At 45.2% G+C, this 17,487-nt stretch overlaps 1 protein-coding gene across 1 annotated transcript; it reads right to left on the bottom strand.

The window, feature by feature from the left end:
* Window positions 1-8,961: 8,961 nt before the first annotated feature.
* On the bottom strand, window positions 8,962-12,475 carry LOC125551961 (26S proteasome regulatory subunit 4 homolog). The gene is made up of 6 exons (XM_048715385.1): window positions 11,883-12,475; window positions 10,503-10,748; window positions 10,169-10,338; window positions 9,795-10,011; window positions 9,571-9,711; window positions 8,962-9,258 (listed from the first exon to the last, which is right to left on the bottom strand). The coding sequence occupies exons 1-6, from the start codon at window positions 12,375-12,377 to the stop codon at window positions 9,175-9,177; spliced, it is 1,353 nt and encodes a 450-aa protein (XP_048571342.1). The 5' UTR covers window positions 12,378-12,475; the 3' UTR covers window positions 8,962-9,174.
* Window positions 12,476-17,487: the final 5,012 nt, after the last annotated feature.

Below are 17,487 nucleotides of genomic sequence, written 5' to 3'. Positions count from 1 at the left end.
AAGTTGGCACTTGGTGGGCATTGGAGTGGAAGCCGGCTTGACATCACTTAGCTTGAATCTCTTGAGCATGTCTTGAGTGTATTTGGCTTGGTTGATGAAGGTTCCTTCTCTTCTTTGCTTCACTTTGAACCCTAGAAAGAACTTCAACTGTCCCATGGAAGACATCTCGAACTTTGAGGTCATGAGAGCGGCAAATTCCTCATTGAAAGCTTTGTTAGGGGAACCAAAGATAATATCATCAACATATAATTGGCACACAAACAACTCCCCTTTGACCTTCTTAGTAAAAAGAGTGGGGTCGATTATCCCAACTTCAAAACCACGGTCTTGTAACAACTCGATAAGGTGGTCATACCACGCACGTGAGGCTTGTTTAAGGCCATAGAGTGCCTTATCGAGTTGATACACATGATCGGGAAAGTAGGGATCCTCAAACCCGGGGGGTTGCTTGACATAAACCAATTCATTAACAGGACCATTAAGAAAAGCACTCTTCACATCCATTTGTTGTAACTTAAAGTTATGATGAGAAGCATATGCAATCAACATGCGAATGGATTCAAGACAAGCAACGGGAGCAAAGGTTTCACCGTAGTCGATACCCTCGACTTGGGAGTAGCCTTGTGCTACCAAACGAGCCTTGTTGCGAATGATAATCCCATGGGCATCTTGCTTGTTCTTAAATATCCACTTGGTTCCAATGACATTGTGGTTCCCCATTGGTATTGGCACCAATCTCCACACTTTGTTGCGCTCGAAGTTGTTGAGTTCTTCATGCATGGCATTGAGCCAATATGGATCTTCGAGCGCCTCATAGACCTTGTGGGGTTCGACACAAGAGACAAACGCGTGATGCTCACAATAGTTTGCTAATTTTCTACGAGTGCTTACCCCCTTTCTTAAGCTTCCAAGCACATTCATCATGAGATGGTCCTTGGTGGAGAGCTTGGAAGCAACCTTGGCGGCACGACGCTCCAATTCCTCCTCGGGGGTGAGACGAGGAGTGGTCACTTGATCATCTTGAGCGTCGTCTTGAGCTTGTTCTTTTTCTTGAACTTGCTCGGAGGAGAGAACTTGACCTTGGGCATCACTTGGTGTGTCAACACCATCTTGAGCATGATCTTGCCCTTGGTCTTGTTCTTGAGGATGAGGGCCTTCATGTTGTTCTTCGGAAGCGTGTGGGCCTTGGGTTGGTGATGGCTCCACTTGAGTGGAGCATTGTCCTTCTCCTTCGGCCACAAGGGGTTCCTCAATGGGTAGGATAAAGCCAACACCCATTCTTCTTATGGCTTGAGGAGGAATTTCATCACCTACATCACAAGTGCCACTTTGCTCCACTTGGGAGCCGTTATTCTCATCAAACTCCACGTTACACGTCTCCTCAATAAGTCCTGTGGATTTATTGAGGACACGATAAGCATGTGAGTTTGTAGCATAACCAACAAATATGCCCTCATAAACTCTAGCTTCAAATTTAGACAACTGCACACCTTTCTTGAGAATGAAACACTTACACCCGAACACCCGAAAGTACTTGAGGTTGGGCTTGTTACCGGTGAGTATCTCATATGGGGTCTTGTTCAAGCCCTTGTGGAGGTAGAGCCGATTGGATGCATGACACGCGGTGTTGATGGCTTCGGCCCAAAAGTTGTATGGAGACTTGAACTCCGCCATCATGGTCCTTGCCGCATCCATCAACGTCCGGTTCTTCCTCTCCGCAACACTGTTTTGTTGAGGGGTGTAAGGTGCAAAATATTGATGCTTGATCCCCTCATCACTAAGAAACTCATCCAAGGTGTAGTTCTTGAACTCGGTGCCGTTGTCACTTCTTATTGTCAAGATCTTTGCATTGTGTTGACGTTGTACTTCATTTGCAAAGTCAATGACGGTTTGTTGGGTCTCGCTCTTCCTCTTGAAGAAATACACCCAAGTGTATCTTTAGTAGTCATCCACAATCACCAAGCAATACTTCCTACCCCCAAGACTATCGAAGGATGGAGGCCCAAAGAGATCCAAGTGAAGGAGCTCCAAAGGCCTCTTTGAGTAAATGATAGTCGTGGGAGGGTGAGCCTTCTCATGTAGCTTTCTTTCGATACAAGCACTGCAAGCACGATCTTTAGCAAAACTAACATTCGTTAGTCCACGGACATGGTCCCCCTTGAGAATACTTTGCAAAGATCTCATATTGACATGGGCTAGACGGCGATGCCAAAGCCACCCCACATCAACTTTAGCCATTGGGCATGTCGCAATCTTAGTGGGTCGCTCCGAAAAGTTAATCACATATAGACCATTCTCGACATGCCCAACAAAGGCTACTTTAAGAGTCTTGCTCCACAAGAGTACCACGATATCGATATCAAAGAAAGTGGCAAAGCCCATGATTGCAAGTTGACAAACGGAAAGTAAATTGTATGCAAGGGACTCAACAAGCATGACCTTCTCGATCATGAGATCATGAGAGATGACTACCTTGCCAAGTCCCAATACCTTAGAAGATGAGGCGTCACCCCACTCGACATTGGTGGGCATAGATGGAATCTTGTGCATGTCCACCACCAAGTCCTTGCTTCCGGTCATATGATTTGTAGCTCCGCTATCGAGCAACCATGATCCCCCACCGGAAGCAAACACCTACAAGAGATCAATGCTTGGTTTTAGGTACCCATTTTATAATGGGTCCTTTGATGTTAGTAACAAGGGTCTTTGGAACCCAAATAGACCATTCAATGTACTCATGAGGAGAACCAACGAATTTGGCATAGACATGCCCATCACTAGCACGACAAAACATATAAGATGGATTAAAGTCACCGGCTTTGATGGGAGAACTGGCATTGCCCTGTTTGACACCGCCACCCTTCGTATTGTTATTCTTCTCCTTGGAAGCACTCTCTCCCTCCTTCACAAAAGTTTGCATGAGAGGAGGAGGTCGTTTGGTCTTGTCATTCTTCTTCTTGTTCTTGGACTCGGGCACGTACCCAACCCCTTCCTTGGCCACAACTCCCTTTTGATTGATCAAGAGGTCGTTGAGGTTCTTCTTGCCTTGTATGCAAGTCGCAAGACCTCTCTCAAGTTGCATCTTTAGCTTAGCATTCTCCTCAACAAGACGCACATGCTCACAACATGGGTTAGTAGCATTTGCATTATCAATTAACATCACACGAGGAAAAGTGGCTTTTTCCTTGGTTAGCTTTACTTGAAGTTGATCATGAGACTCTTTGAGGCTAGCATGAGCACCCTTCAAGACCTTGTGAGCCTTGTTAAGTAGATCAAACTCCTCTTTGAGTTTAGCAAGATCAACCTCAAGTTCGGCCTTCTCGGAGTTTGGCACATGAGAAACAATGAGAGCATGATCATAATCTTTCTTTAACTTAGCATGATCAGCGTTGTGTGACTCCTCAAGAGCCAAACGAAGACCATGCTCTTCCTCAAGAGCATTGGAAAGATCCGAAATCTTATCGGCATAGTCACGACTATGCCCTTCCATCTTAGTGATGGTATCTTCGTGAGCCTCGATCATGTCATTGGCTTCACCAAGTTGTTCCAAGAGAGCAACAAAGTGCTTCTTGGATTTACCCTTAAGTTTGCCCATAAAGGCCTCAAACTCATTCCCTCCACATTAGCTCCCTCATGTTCATCAATGCTATCCGTCGAAGAAGGATGATTAATGATGGTAGTTTTGATATTGGGGTTTACCTTGTTGGTGGCTTTAGCCATGAGGCACTTGGCGGTGATGCTCTCATTGGGTGAGTCGAAGAGAGACACCCGTGGAGTCGTCGCAATGGCAACTGAGGCCATGGCAGCCGACTCGCCATCTTCATCATCGTCATCATCCTCATTGTACTCTTCTTGTACCACCAATGCCTTGGGAGGAGTCTTCTTGGTGAAGTTGCTCTTGTTGGGGAACGACTTGGCCTTGTCCTTTCGGATGAGCTTGCCACCATTGTCTTCCCTCTTCTCATACGGGCACTCCGCAACAAAATGACTCACATTGTCACAATTGTAGCAAGTTCTTACATGTTGCTTGCTCTTCGTTCCACTTGAGTTGTTTTTGTTAAAGTTTGGCCTTGAGTTTTTCTTTCTCCAAAATTGCCTTGAAGCGAGTGCCATGTGTTCATGATATGCATACTTTGTATCTTCGGGGTTGCTCTCCTCTTCTTCCTCTTCTTCTTCTTCAACGCAGAGCTTGGCCTTCAATGCAAGGTTGGGCTTCTTTGCCCTTTGAGAACGAAGCACCGCATTGTCGACGGTCTTGTCCAAAATGTTCATGGCCACAAACTCATCCAACACTTCGCTTGAGGTCAAAGTGTGGAAGTCCGGCCTTTGACGAATGATGGAGGACATGGCCTTGTGGTAGGGCATCATTGCCTTGAGGAATTTGCGCTTGATCCAATTGTCATCCTTGCTCCCGTGATCTCGGAGTGAGACTGCAAGTTTGGTTACTCTCCGATAATGCTCACGAGGTTCTTCATCTTCTTTCATTGCAAACTCATCGACCTCATCTTGCACCACTTCATAGTTGGAGCATTGAATGCTTGCGCTTCCCCGGTAGAGAGAGACAACACAAATCCATGCGTATTTGGCCAAGGCGAAGGGCCGAAGATGAGGTAGATCTTCGGGTGGAATTGCATCTTGAATGATGAAGAGAGCATTTTCATTGAATTGATTATCCGCGGCTTCTCGAGGAGTGAAGTTGCTTGGATCATGCGGATAGAACCCTTCTTCAATGATTGTCCAAATATTAGTGTTCACATGATTTAAATGACGTTTAAAGCGGTAAACCCAAGAATCAAAGTCCTCATTTTTCACAATCTTAGGGGGAGGACCGGCATGATTCAAATGAGTGGAAGGAATCAGTCCACCATAAAAAAGTGGTGGTTCCACATGAGCAAAGATGCGGGCGCCATTCTTACCACTAGAAGAAGGAGCCTTTTCACCACTAGCTCCCCCTTATCGGAGGTAGCATCCGTCACCTTGTCGGTGGGATTACCCACTTTCAACGGTGCGGTGGATAGTTTAAGCCCTTCAAGGAATTTAGTAAACATGCTTTCAACCTCGGTCGTCATGGAGGTTTTCAATGTCTCCAAGGCCACATTGAACTCCTCACGAGAGACCGAGGTTCCCCCATCGCCCGTAGACGAGATCGGATTCACACCGGAGTGTTCCTCCACACCGTCTACGGTATCAACCATACTCTTCGGACGGTAAAGTCCTTAATAAAGAGACGAGGCTCTGATACCAATTGAAAGGATCGATATGGTTGACTAGAGGGGGTGAATAGGCAACTGACAATTTTTAGCTTTTCTTTAACAATTTAAACTTTGCATGAAAGTAGATTGTCTAGATATGAAACTAGGTGAGCAACCTATATGATGCAACAAGGATAGGAATACAAGCAAGCAAGAGATATAACACAAATAAGCTTGCACAAGTAAAGGTACGAGATAACCAAGAGTGGAGCCGGTGGAGACGAGGATGTGTTACCGAAGTTCCTTCCTTTTGAAGGGAAGTACGTCTCCGTTGGAGCGGTGTGGAGGCACAATGCTCCCAAGAAGCCACTAGGGCCACCGTATTCTCCTCACGCCCTCACACAATGCGAGATGCCGTGATTCCACTATTGGTGCCCTTGGAGGCGGCGACCGAACCTTTACAAACAAGGTTGGGGCAATCTCCACAACTCAATTGGAGGCTCCCAACGACACCACGAAGCTTCACCACAATGGACTATGGCTCCGCGGTGACCTCAACCGTCTAGGATGCTCAAACACCCAAGAGTAACAAGATCCGCAAGGGATTAGTGGGGGAAATCAAATTTCTCTTGGTGGAAGTGTGGATCGAGGCCTTCTCAACCACTCCCGAGCAAATCAACAAGTTTGATTGGCTAGGGAGTGAGATCGAGCGAAAATGGAGCTTAGAGCAACAATGAAGCTTAGGGTTGGAAGAGATAGGTCAATGGGAAAAAAGGGGACTCCTTTTATAGTGAGGGACAAAGATCCAACCGTTATCCACCTACCAGTCCGCGGCCAGCGGTACTACCGCACCAGGCCAGCGGTACTACCGCAGGGCCACGCGGTACTTCCGCTTGCTGCCAAGCGGTACTACCGCAAGGTCACGTGGTACAACCGTGCAGGCCCGCGGTACTATCGCTGCACCAGCAACAGCTAGGGCAGACCAGTAGCACAAGTGCTGAGGGCGGTACTTCCGCAGGCGCGGTACTACCGCTCCCCCTTGCGGTACTACCGTAAGGCAGGAACCCTCTAGCCTGGGAAGAGTGCGGATAAGGAAACATCCGTGCCTACTTCCGCTGAAAAACGGAAGAAGCAAAATCCCGACACAGTACGACCGCAGAGGGGGCGGTACTACCGCCTGACAGCTAAGCACGGTACTACCGTGGAAGGGATGCGGTACTACCGTGGTAGGCACGAATGTAAAAAATTACATCCGCCCCTACTACCGCGAGGGAGCGGTACTAGTTTGGAGGGCCATGGTAGTGCAGCTCCAAAGGAGCGGTACTACCGCTCCACAGCATGGTACTACCGCTGGTGCCTACGGTACTACCGCTCACCTGGGAGCAGTACTACCGCGAGCCAACACAACAGCAAGAAACAAGGTGACGAGATAACAACGTAGGAAGCTCCAAGGTGCAGGGGAAAGGAGGGGACTAGGAAGAAACGTGTACGGGATGATTCCACCCAAACCTTTCCGATGCGGACCCCCTCTTAATAGTACGGCTTTCCTACGACTCAAATCCACCAAAAAGGAACATAGAAAAGACGCCGTCTTCAACAGTCTTCGAGAGGCACCCAACCATCTTGTGCCTAGCGATGAAATGTCTGGGATACTCAAGGCACACGATTAGTCCGCAAACGCATTGTCATCAATCACGAAAACACCTTAGGGATAAATATGCCCTTATAACCTTCATAATCGTTATAATCTCCGTCCTATAAGAATTAATAATTACTATTTTTAATATTAATACAGACATAAGCGCTCGTATACACATGCATATACTAACCCCTGTGAATCATACACGCACACCCTACCCTTATGAGCATCTTTGAGAGATTGAGCCGGCATATCATCTACGAAGTCACCGTAGGCACCTCGCCGTTGACGAAAACGTCTTCTCCCATTGAAAGCGCATCGCCGAAAATTCTGAAACAAATCCAGGAATAATGCGAGGACCGGGATTTGAATCCTGCTGGACTGGGGATACCACTGTCCCTTTAACCGTCCAACCACATGTTGGTTTGCGAATTAACAATTACTAGTATGTTGTGTGGAAGGGGTCCTCATCCTCGACAGCCCTCGTCCGTTGCACGTTCACATGTGGCCTCTGACGGTGAGGACCAACATGACAAAACGAAAAAGATAGCAGAACGTATTTGAGTTTGACACCCGACTGCGGAACGGGGAAGCTAGACGTTGATAAATCGTGCGTGGAGACTGATTGTACTGCTGGCACCGGAAGGGCGCTCGATCATGTTGCGGAAGTTATCTTCGCTGCTCCTCGTGTTGTTAATTTTTTATTCCACTAGTGCTTGTGCCGATGGAGAACGTTTCAGGTGCACCAGCTTAATTCATGCACCGAATGCTCCGTGGCTATATGAGCCATTGGATGGAAAACAAAGGGATATGACCCGGTTGGTAGGTGGATTGTTGAAACATTGCAGAACAGTCCTTTTATTTTATCAAAATCGACCCACATCTCCTTCTCCTCTAAATAACTTTTGTGTGTTTAATTTTTTTGCTTCGTACAAAAAAGGGATCATATATGTTAAACGAATTGTCTGATTTCGGAAACGTTTTGACTGCCTTCTTTGTTTTGACGAGATCTTTGAATCAAGATTAATATTAGGTATATTTTTGAAAATTCATATTTTTTTGCCTTTTAGAACTTAACTCGAAACTTGACTGATTTTTTTACAAGTTTTGTAATTTGTGTATGAGAAACATCCACCTCTCTCACACGTCGGTCTCACGTGCAACATGCTTCTATTACATCAAGTTTTGAATCAAGTTTCAAAAAGCAAAAAAAAAAAAAAACATTTGTTGGAAACATATTCAATATTGATCTTATTTCAAAGATCTCGTCAAGAACATAATGACAGTCAAAACGGATCTAAAATCAAACATTTGGTTCAAAATATATGAATCGTTTTGTGTTTGGCCAAAAAAATAAACATGCAGATTTCTGATGGGAGTGTCGGCTGTGGCGTGCGGGTTAATTTCTACAAAGTACAAGGTTGTCTCCACAAAAAAGTCATAGTCCAACTTTTGACCAGAATCTAGCCCGTTTCTTTTTCATCTAAGGGCCCAGAATCCACCGGTGCATTGGGTGCACAAATTGGCTTGTGCATCGTCCCAGGACCGACTGTCAGATTACAAGGACATGGACCGTTCATTATACATGCATCGCTTTTGGCAGTTGAGAGGGACATTTCTTGTCGTACAGGTCGTTCGTAGCATCGCGTTGTGACTCATCTAACTGATGAAATTCCCTATCTCGCAACTCCCCAAGAAAAAACAATTTAGCCTGAGAATGTTAACGCAAGAGACCTCCACGTCTCAATTACGATGTCCTTTTTAACCTAAGTCAAGACGTCTCAATTACATGACCGTGAACAATAGGACCAAGGATGCAAGCCGTCGGCGTCCGCATCCATCCGCGTAGCAAAAAATACGCTAATCCTTTTCACTTTAATATATATAAGTTTTCTGTTTGCGATGACAAGTAACACTATGAAATGTTTCTGAGAAAACTTTTAGGAGCTCGTCTAAAAAGATGGCAGTGATTTGTAGAAGATATATGAGATAAAACGACATTTTTTGTTAAGCATTGGTCTAGTCTCGGAATAAGAAAATAAATCAATAGTTCATTTCACGCCATCAGGATTCTGCATTTTACCGATATAAAGATCTGCCTTCCGACCAAAACTCGCAGAGCAACCACCATTTGAACCACTAAGACCTTGATTCATCAAGCATTTCAAGTGGTCGCAGTACACTGTTTGGAGGGCTGTTTTAAGTTGGGGATTGCTGAATAAAATGTAGGTAGAGGGAAGTAAAACTCCAACCATTTTAAACAAAACACAAACTCCAATCCTCCAGTATTACACAACCATGCGAACCAGGAGGTAATGCTGGCGGCGAGAGGGGTGAACAGTCTCACATGTACAGCCCCTCCGGTACACCTTCCTTCTTCTTGAACATTACCTTCTCTTTGGCCTTCTTGAAGTCAGCATGTGTCACCTATAAATAGAAAGGAAGAAGCAGGAAATGTAAAACATGTGAAATCAAAACATAGGAAGGAGCAGGAAATGTAAAACATGCGAAATCAAAACTCCAGCCATGTTCTATTCCTTTTGAGGGGCATCCAGTTATGTTTTTTAACGTAAGAAAATAGAAATACCACCCTGGTCAAGTAAACTATCCAGGAAAGATCAACAGAATGTCTTGGATTACTATCGTTCCTTCACCCCATGTCACAATTCATAGTTAGCTTAGAAGGTTGGGATATAAGAAAGAGCAAGGGATCTGATCCGCAGAGCAACTATGTCTTACCTTCATCCTGCGCTCTCTTAAGGCAAGCAATCCAGCTTCAGTACAAATGGCTTTGATATCAGCACCAGAAAACTCATCTTTGGTCATCACAAACTCTTCTAGGTTCACATCTTCTGCCAATGTCATCTTAGCAGTGTGTATCTGCACCAATAAAACACTAGGTAAGAACAAACACAGGTTCCAAACAAACACCTAGTAGAGCTAAATATTTAGAAGAAAAGCACCTGAAAGATACGCCGTCGTGTTTTAATATCTGGTAATGGAAATTCAATCTTTCTGTCGATTCGGCCTGGTCGAAGCAAAGCTGGGTCAAGGCTCTCAATGCGGTTTGTGGCTAGAATAACCTTTACATCTCCTCTTGAATCAAAACCATCGAGCTGATTTAACAACTCCAACATGGTTCTCTGAATCTCACGCTCACCACCTGAATGAGCATCATACCTATAACAAATAACAACTTGATTCAACTCATTGATAACTATAACAAAAAACAACTCGATTCAATTCATTTTTCACGGGAACTCCACCATCTTTCTTTTTGGGGTACAAAGAAGAATAACCATCCTAGAGTAAACTTCAAATACGTGGTATATCTTACCTCTTTGTTCCAACTGCATCGATCTCATCAATGAAGACAATTGAAGGAGACAGATCATCAGCCACCCTAAACAGTTCTCTTACAAGCTTGGGTCCGTCACCAAGGTACTTCTGGATCAACTCACTCCCAACAACACGCAAGAATGTTGCTGATGTAGAATTGGCAACAGCCTGCCACAATTTTATACAATAAGATAAAGTTGCACTATTACAAAAGACATAATAACGTGCTTAACAAGCTTTTAGCGGGTTCACTAATTTATTAGTGGAAAAGATGCTTAAGTGAAGCAAAATATGGAATCTTTGCCCAGTGGAAAGGATAAAAAGGCACAAACCTTTGCAAGTAGAGTTTTCCCTGTTCCAGGTTCCCCGTATAGTATGACTCCCTTCGGAGGCCTGATCCCAATGTCCTCATATAGCTCAGGATGTGTCAAAGGAAGTTCCACTGCCTCTTTGATCTCTTGAATTTGGGCATCCAAACCACCAATGTCAGCATAAGACTCCAAAGGTGCCTTCTCAACTTTCATGACAGAAACCATAGGATCAACTTCATCTTGCAAAATTCCAACCACCGAGAGAACCTGACAGAAATGATATCAAGTTTGCTTCTCAATAAAGTTCTAAATGAGTCGCATCAAACAGACCTATAATTGTTCTGTTCATATAAAAGTGCATTGAGATATTAAAATTGGAATGAAACTGAAGATCTAGAGATGCACCCATTGGAAATAAATCTAAACACCAGTAGAAATATATCATTATTAACCACACAAAGAATATAAGAGCTGAAGACACAAACAAAGATTAAAGGAAAACACATACTACAAAGAGAAATACTGCAAGAAAATTACTGCATTTAATGGTGATCATAGTGTTCGTTAAGAAAGCAATAACAGAAATTTTGCTTTAAAGTTTGAATATGGAGTTAAGGTGAACAGGTGTTTGCTTTTGCAACTGTCAATTGTTGACGATCGTTTGTGATAATATTCAGGCCAGAAAGTGGTCAGCATCATATATAGATAGACAGACAAGGTTGGTACTTATCCAACTATATAAGTTAAAAAATATCCCTAAAGAAATCAAGGAAATGACACTTAGCAATGAAACAAAACAAGTTTGCAGAGACAACATAAGCATTGTACTCCCTCCGTTCCTAAATATAAGTCTTTTTAGAGATTTCAATACGGACTACATACGGATGTATATACACATATTTTACAGTGTAGATTCACTCATTTTGCTCAGTATGTAGTCCATATTGAAATCTCTAAAAGGACTTATTTAGGAACGGAGGGAGTATTACAAACTATAGTGCAGTTCATGCATAGATATCTTCATATATATATAATCAAATCACGTGTCACGGTTCAGCACGTACGCAACAAGTTTCATCTCAATTCCGATGTTTCGCCCCATGGCCCCACCCCACAAGTCCCAATGTCATCAAAATGCCCCGAGTTCTAACTCACTACAATATTGTCAGCCTCCCTTCACAAATGTTACCGTTCCAATTGGATCAGTTCTACCTCACTCCAATGTTGTCAGCCTCCCTTCACAAATGCTATCTTATCAAAAGCCTCTAGAACCAAGGAAATTACCAGCATCACAACAAAACACTAATCTGAACTCGCCCTAGGTTTTCTCGCGGTCAAAACTATTCAATTCTAATCCATGTTCGAGTCCATCAGATAAATGCAGATTTTACAGATTCGTACCTTGTTATGCATCAGTATGGAGCATCCCGGCTCCAGCTGGTCCTTGTCGACGAACGAGAGTACGCTGACATAGTACTCAGGCCCAACGGAGGACGAGACGATGGCGTGGCTCTCGTCGATGATCTCCTCGAGCGAGCCAACGCTCATAGGGGTGCCGCGGAGGTCGTCGACCTTAGATCGGTCCTCCTCCGTCTTGTCTTCGCTGGGGCGCAGCCGCTCCTGGCTCGCGACGAACTCCTCCTCCATGAGAAGGTAGTCCTTGACGCGGTCCAGCTTGAGAAGGCGGAGGCGGCACTTGGAGAGCGGCGCCACGGGGGGCAGCCGCGCCGCCGCCTCGGGGCCCCTCTGTTTCCGCTGCTTGCGCCCCACGCGCGACGGTGCGGCGGGGGGCTCGAACTTCTTGTCCTTCTTGTCGCCGGCGGCACCGTCGCCCGGCTTGCGGTCACCGGGGAGACCGCCCTGCTTGCCCATGCCGCCTGGAGAACCCTGCCCCATCGCCGCCGGCTGGTTGCTTCGATTCGAGGGTTAGGGTTTGGGTTGGGAGAGATAGAGAGATCGGGCTTTCTTTTACTACGGTGCTTCGATAAGACCGATATATAGTTTTCTCGTTCTGTATAATCTTACTCTCTTTTTTTCCTCTCCACGCCTATGTACTTGGCTAGGAGTACTTCTATAAGAAAAAAAAAAGTGATATACCTATGACATCCAGGCCGTCGTCTTTATTTTGTTACAGCTCTGGTAGAAGTGATATACTCCCTCCTTTTTCGATTTATAAGGTTTATCTCAAAATTTTAGTTTTTTCATTTTATAAGGCTCAATTTGGCTGTTTCCCATCACATGTTCAAACTTCAAGGTGCATTAAATCATTTCATGCAAGTATTAAGAGAAAACTGACCAATGCATGCATTGCAATTAATGCATTCGTAAACATAATTTTTTGAGGAAAACAAAAGCATTAATTGGGTGATATTGCAAACTACAAAAAATATTCTACCACTCATCATCTATCTTGGTTGGTGAGATTTTTAAATTGAGCCTTATAAACCGGAAAGGAGGGAGTACCTCGTGACATCCAGGTTGTCGTCTTCATTTTGTTTACAGCTCTGATCGTTCATCTTATAATATTAGCGAATCCTGGAAAAAATGAAAACACGTTGCCATCTCTGAAAACGATTTTACGGTGTCACGGTCCGTGCAAAACAAATGTTGTAAAAGCATACCGTAATTTTTTTCTTCATCTTCCCCAACGAGCTAAGCGCCGCTCGATAAAGCGCTCCGGCTCCCATCGCCGCCCCCACCCGGCTCGGGCCCTCGCCTGGCCCTCCTAACACTGGGCTCTCCCGCCTCCTCCCGTGGAGGTATTGTCATGGGGGAGCTTCCATGGATTGTGAGCACGGCCACTCCCGCCTGGCTCGGGCCTTCGCCTAGCTCTCCCAGCGATGGCCTCCTCGCCTCCTCCAGTGGAGGTGCTCCCATGGGCGGCTTGGCCATCGAGATGCTTTCATGAAGGTGCTTAAACAGGCAACGATTTCGTAGGAAATTGGTCATATCAAACCTTCACACTGGAAATCGAATATTGAGCCGGAATCGAGTCTCCTCGTCGTGGAATCGAGCTCGGAATTTGTCGGTGCCGGCGCAAACGCGAGCGTTGACTCGTTTCCTGTTCACCTCAAAAATTGACTTCAAAACTGTAACTATGGAATATGTAGATGATAATATTCAGGGATCTAGAAAATATTTTTCAGGATCCCGTTTACGAGATCTATTCGGTGCGTCTTTTTCGATCAAAACTGTAAATTTAGTAGTTTAACCACTTTTTTGGGATTTACTAGACATGCTCTTAGAGCGTCTTCAGAAACAATCCCTAAACAAGGCACATATATAATTTTTTGGCTCTACATGTAAAAAAATGTCTCAGGCAGAGACCCTGTACGAGGCTATATATATAATATAATATAATGCTCTATTTGTTCCTAAATATAAGTTTTTTTAAATATCTAAAAAGACCTATATTTAGGAACGAAGGGAGTAGAAGGTATCAAAATTTTAACTGGGACGAAAAGTGTACTTTTGTTCACGAACTCAAATGCATCTTGAAGAGCAGTAAAACTTAGAAAACCAAATAAAAAATGATGATTTTGTTGGCATCAAATATTGGCTAGCTGTATACATATGTGCAATTTTTCATGAATAAAAAACACTTCTAAACATTCTGGGGAAAAACAAAAAGCAATGCTCCAAAATGCATTCAAAAAATATTTTTTTTGGAGAATCAGTTTTTACCCAGAGCATTTAGAAATGTTTTTCTTCACGAGAACGTGCACGTATGTAGACCAATTTATCTATTTGCTGCCAAAAAACAGATTTTTATGTTTTGTTTGCTTTTATATTTTGTTGTTCATGAAGGAGCATTCGACCTTGCTCACGAGCAGAAACTCAGTGTCCCACAGCGAGCCCCTTATCCTAATGGTGGAGAAGGAGGCCCCTTTCCACCGTTGCCAACTGCAGGAAGAAATTTCAGGTGCATGCACAGCCGCCCTCGCCCTCACCTTTCGACAATGCTGACGCTAGCAGCCCTCTCCGGCATTCCCTTGCAACTCCTCATAGTTGTGCCGCCCTCAGAAACACCTCTGCCCCTTGCACCTTCTCGCAATGGTTGTGTTGACGCTCAAAAGTGGCACAAGGAATAAAATAGTAAGGATCACATGGATTGGCTCGAACCCATAGGAACATGAGATCAATTTAAAGATTGGAGCTCACCATTGGATATCCCTCTCTGAGAAGATCAAGAATGATATAAGTGTAGTCCAAATAGGAGATCGGACGTAGAAGTCATGATAGGTTCATAGGGGTATGTGTAGAAATCAAATTATGGCACAATGAAACACCCCGGGAATCATGCAACAGTAATTTCTCTCTAATGGTGGCCATGTCATCATGGTTACTATGCAAATGGCCACTTGTCTAAAATCAAAGTAAATTTCAGATTTAAATTTCAAGTCAAATATTTATTTATTCAAAGTATAAAACTAAATTGTTCAAATTTTAGTATAAATTCCCCTGATCATTTAACATGTTGAACCTTGACTCACCAATTAATCCCTAGAAAATTAATAAATGCTCCAACAACAAATAAAATGCCCTTTTCAAAATAAACAATTATATAAACTTTTCCAAATAAAAATGAAACCTTGTGTGTAGCATCCAAAATATTCCATTTGAATTATATGTAAGATATCGTGTAGAACTAAATTGGTTTGGACACTGAGATAAATAGAAAGTAGTAGCTATCTTTTTACAGAAAAGTAAAAAACTAAAATTGCACTGTGCACATTTGGCCCACTATGAACAGGAGCTAGCCAGCCCAACCCACTTGGCCTATCCCTAACTTCCAGCTATAGAGGCACAGTCAGTGCGTGGCAGCCATCCGGCGGCGCCATGGCCGGATGGCCGACGCCTGGCTCTACGGGGCGCCTGGGAGGGGATAAGGGCATCTCCCTCGACCCCGAACGAACCTCCAGCCACTTCTCCCCCTCCTTTTGCCCCCCTCTCTTGAACTAGAGCTCGGGCGAACCGCAGCCACCACGACCGACCTCGCCCGTGCGCTCTTCGTCGTCCCCGCGCTCTAGGAGGTTGTCCACGAGCTCCGTCGTCGAACGCTACGCCCCCTACGCCAACGGACACGAGCTGGCCTCCACCAAAGTGCCAGAACGTCGTCTTCTTCAACCTCCGTCCACCTCAGATCACCGGAGCTTCACCGCTCCGTTCGTCGCCTCCCCTGTGCTACAAAGCCGTCAAGGGCTTTTCTTAGCCACGCGGTGAGCCGTCGTCCGCCCTCCTCTTCCCTCTACTCGTTTCACCGCCGTAGGTCGTTGTTCGCGCTGCCCGGTCTTCATCCAGTGGCCGCGGTCACCGCGACCGTGACCGCGTCCAGCCATGCGTCGCCGCTCGCCTACCTGTGCTCCTCACGGTCCTGTGTCCCGGCTCGTGCTTGCCCGCGTCATGTGCGCCCCACCATGCTCGGAGCCCGTGTGCTCGCTGTTGCGCCCGTGCCCACACACCCGCTGCATCAGCTCGTTTAATTAACCTTTTAAGTTTAATTAACCTGCTAACTAAACTAGGTTAAAGTGCTATTAGCTATTATGTGTATGACAGGGGGGCCCACCCCCTGTTAACCAGTCAAACGTTGACTGGTCAACTGGGACCCCCTGGACCCTTTGGTCAGCCCCTGGGTGCACTCTGGGTGCACTGCACCGGGTGCACTTAGCGTTTTTGCTTCTTTTTTTAATTTTGAATTAATATAAATTCAAGAAAATAGTTAAAACTTTGGAAATTCATATAAAATAAACCGTAAGTTGGATGAAAAAGTTATGTATATGAAAGTTGCTCAGAAAAATCCAACGAATTCGAATGCGTGGACCGTTCATCTGTCACATGCCCTTAGCATGCTGAACATGAAACTTTCCCTCTCTTTTTCTTTGTCCGGAAAACGCCGAACACCGGAAAACCTCTTCGGATGTTTTCCCTCTCCGTTTGCAACGCGTAGTACTGCGTTAGAACACCCCTAGTTCTGCTTTTCATCATGTCATGCTTAGTGGTACCTATGTTTGCTCTGTATTTACCATTTCTTCCCCCTGTTCTCTCCGGTAGACCTCGAGACCGATGATGCCTCCGTGATCGACTACATCACCAACGACCGTTCCTTTGCAGCAGAGCTTCCAGGCAAGCCCCCCTTTGATCATCCCGATATCGCCCATTCCATTCTCTCATGCTTACATTAGATTTTGCTACTGTTATTGTTTGCTCCTATTCTGATGCATAGCCTGTTTATTGTAACATGTTGTTGTTACCTACTTTCTTATCCTAAACTGTTTAGTATAGGTTGGGTAGAGACCCATCAGAGACCCCCACTTTGTCCCGACTGCCCCGCTGGATTATCAGAAGACCCGATCAACGGGATCAAAGACCAGGCCCCTGCACCGCACATCACTTTCCCCTTAGTTGCTCGACACTACTGGGTTAATATCGCGTGCCGAGGGTGAGACCTCTACAACACTTCTGATGTTAACCCTGTAGTGTAGATATTCGGTCATGGTCATCGAGGGTGATTCCGCCTTAACCACTTCCGATACGACTCTGTCGTGCAACCCCTCAAGTGTGAACCTCGGGGGTGGTTCCGCTTACGTTCACCTTGATGATTACATCGAGTGGAATTCACCGGGGGTGATTCCTCGGGTTTTCCCCTTGGTGTTAGACAGACAGTTACTATGGTTACTATGACTGTACACTGAACCATGTTACTAAAGACGGGTCGGCCCTGAGGGGTACCCGCGCGAGCTTAATAGCGAGTGATGTGGAGTCGGGTTGACCTGGAAGGTGCCCGCGACATACTTGCGAGGCGTGGCCGGGCATTCTTATCCCTTGCCGTAAGTACTCGAGATGGGGCAACAGGGTCACATCTTTCGTGAGTCTCTGCTCATGACCGCACTACCAACACACTAACGGTTTGGATATTTGATCTGAGGGGCCTCTGGCCTGATAGCACTAACCATCACGTGAGCATAGTATGGACGTTCTGCGTCGTATGCATCAGCCGAAGCTTAAT

This window comes from Triticum urartu, chromosome 4 (assembly GCF_003073215.2).
Source record: "Triticum urartu cultivar G1812 chromosome 4, Tu2.1, whole genome shotgun sequence".
Taxonomy (NCBI): domain Eukaryota; kingdom Viridiplantae; phylum Streptophyta; class Magnoliopsida; order Poales; family Poaceae; genus Triticum; species Triticum urartu.
This window is presented reverse-complemented; position numbering and strand designations above follow the sequence as displayed.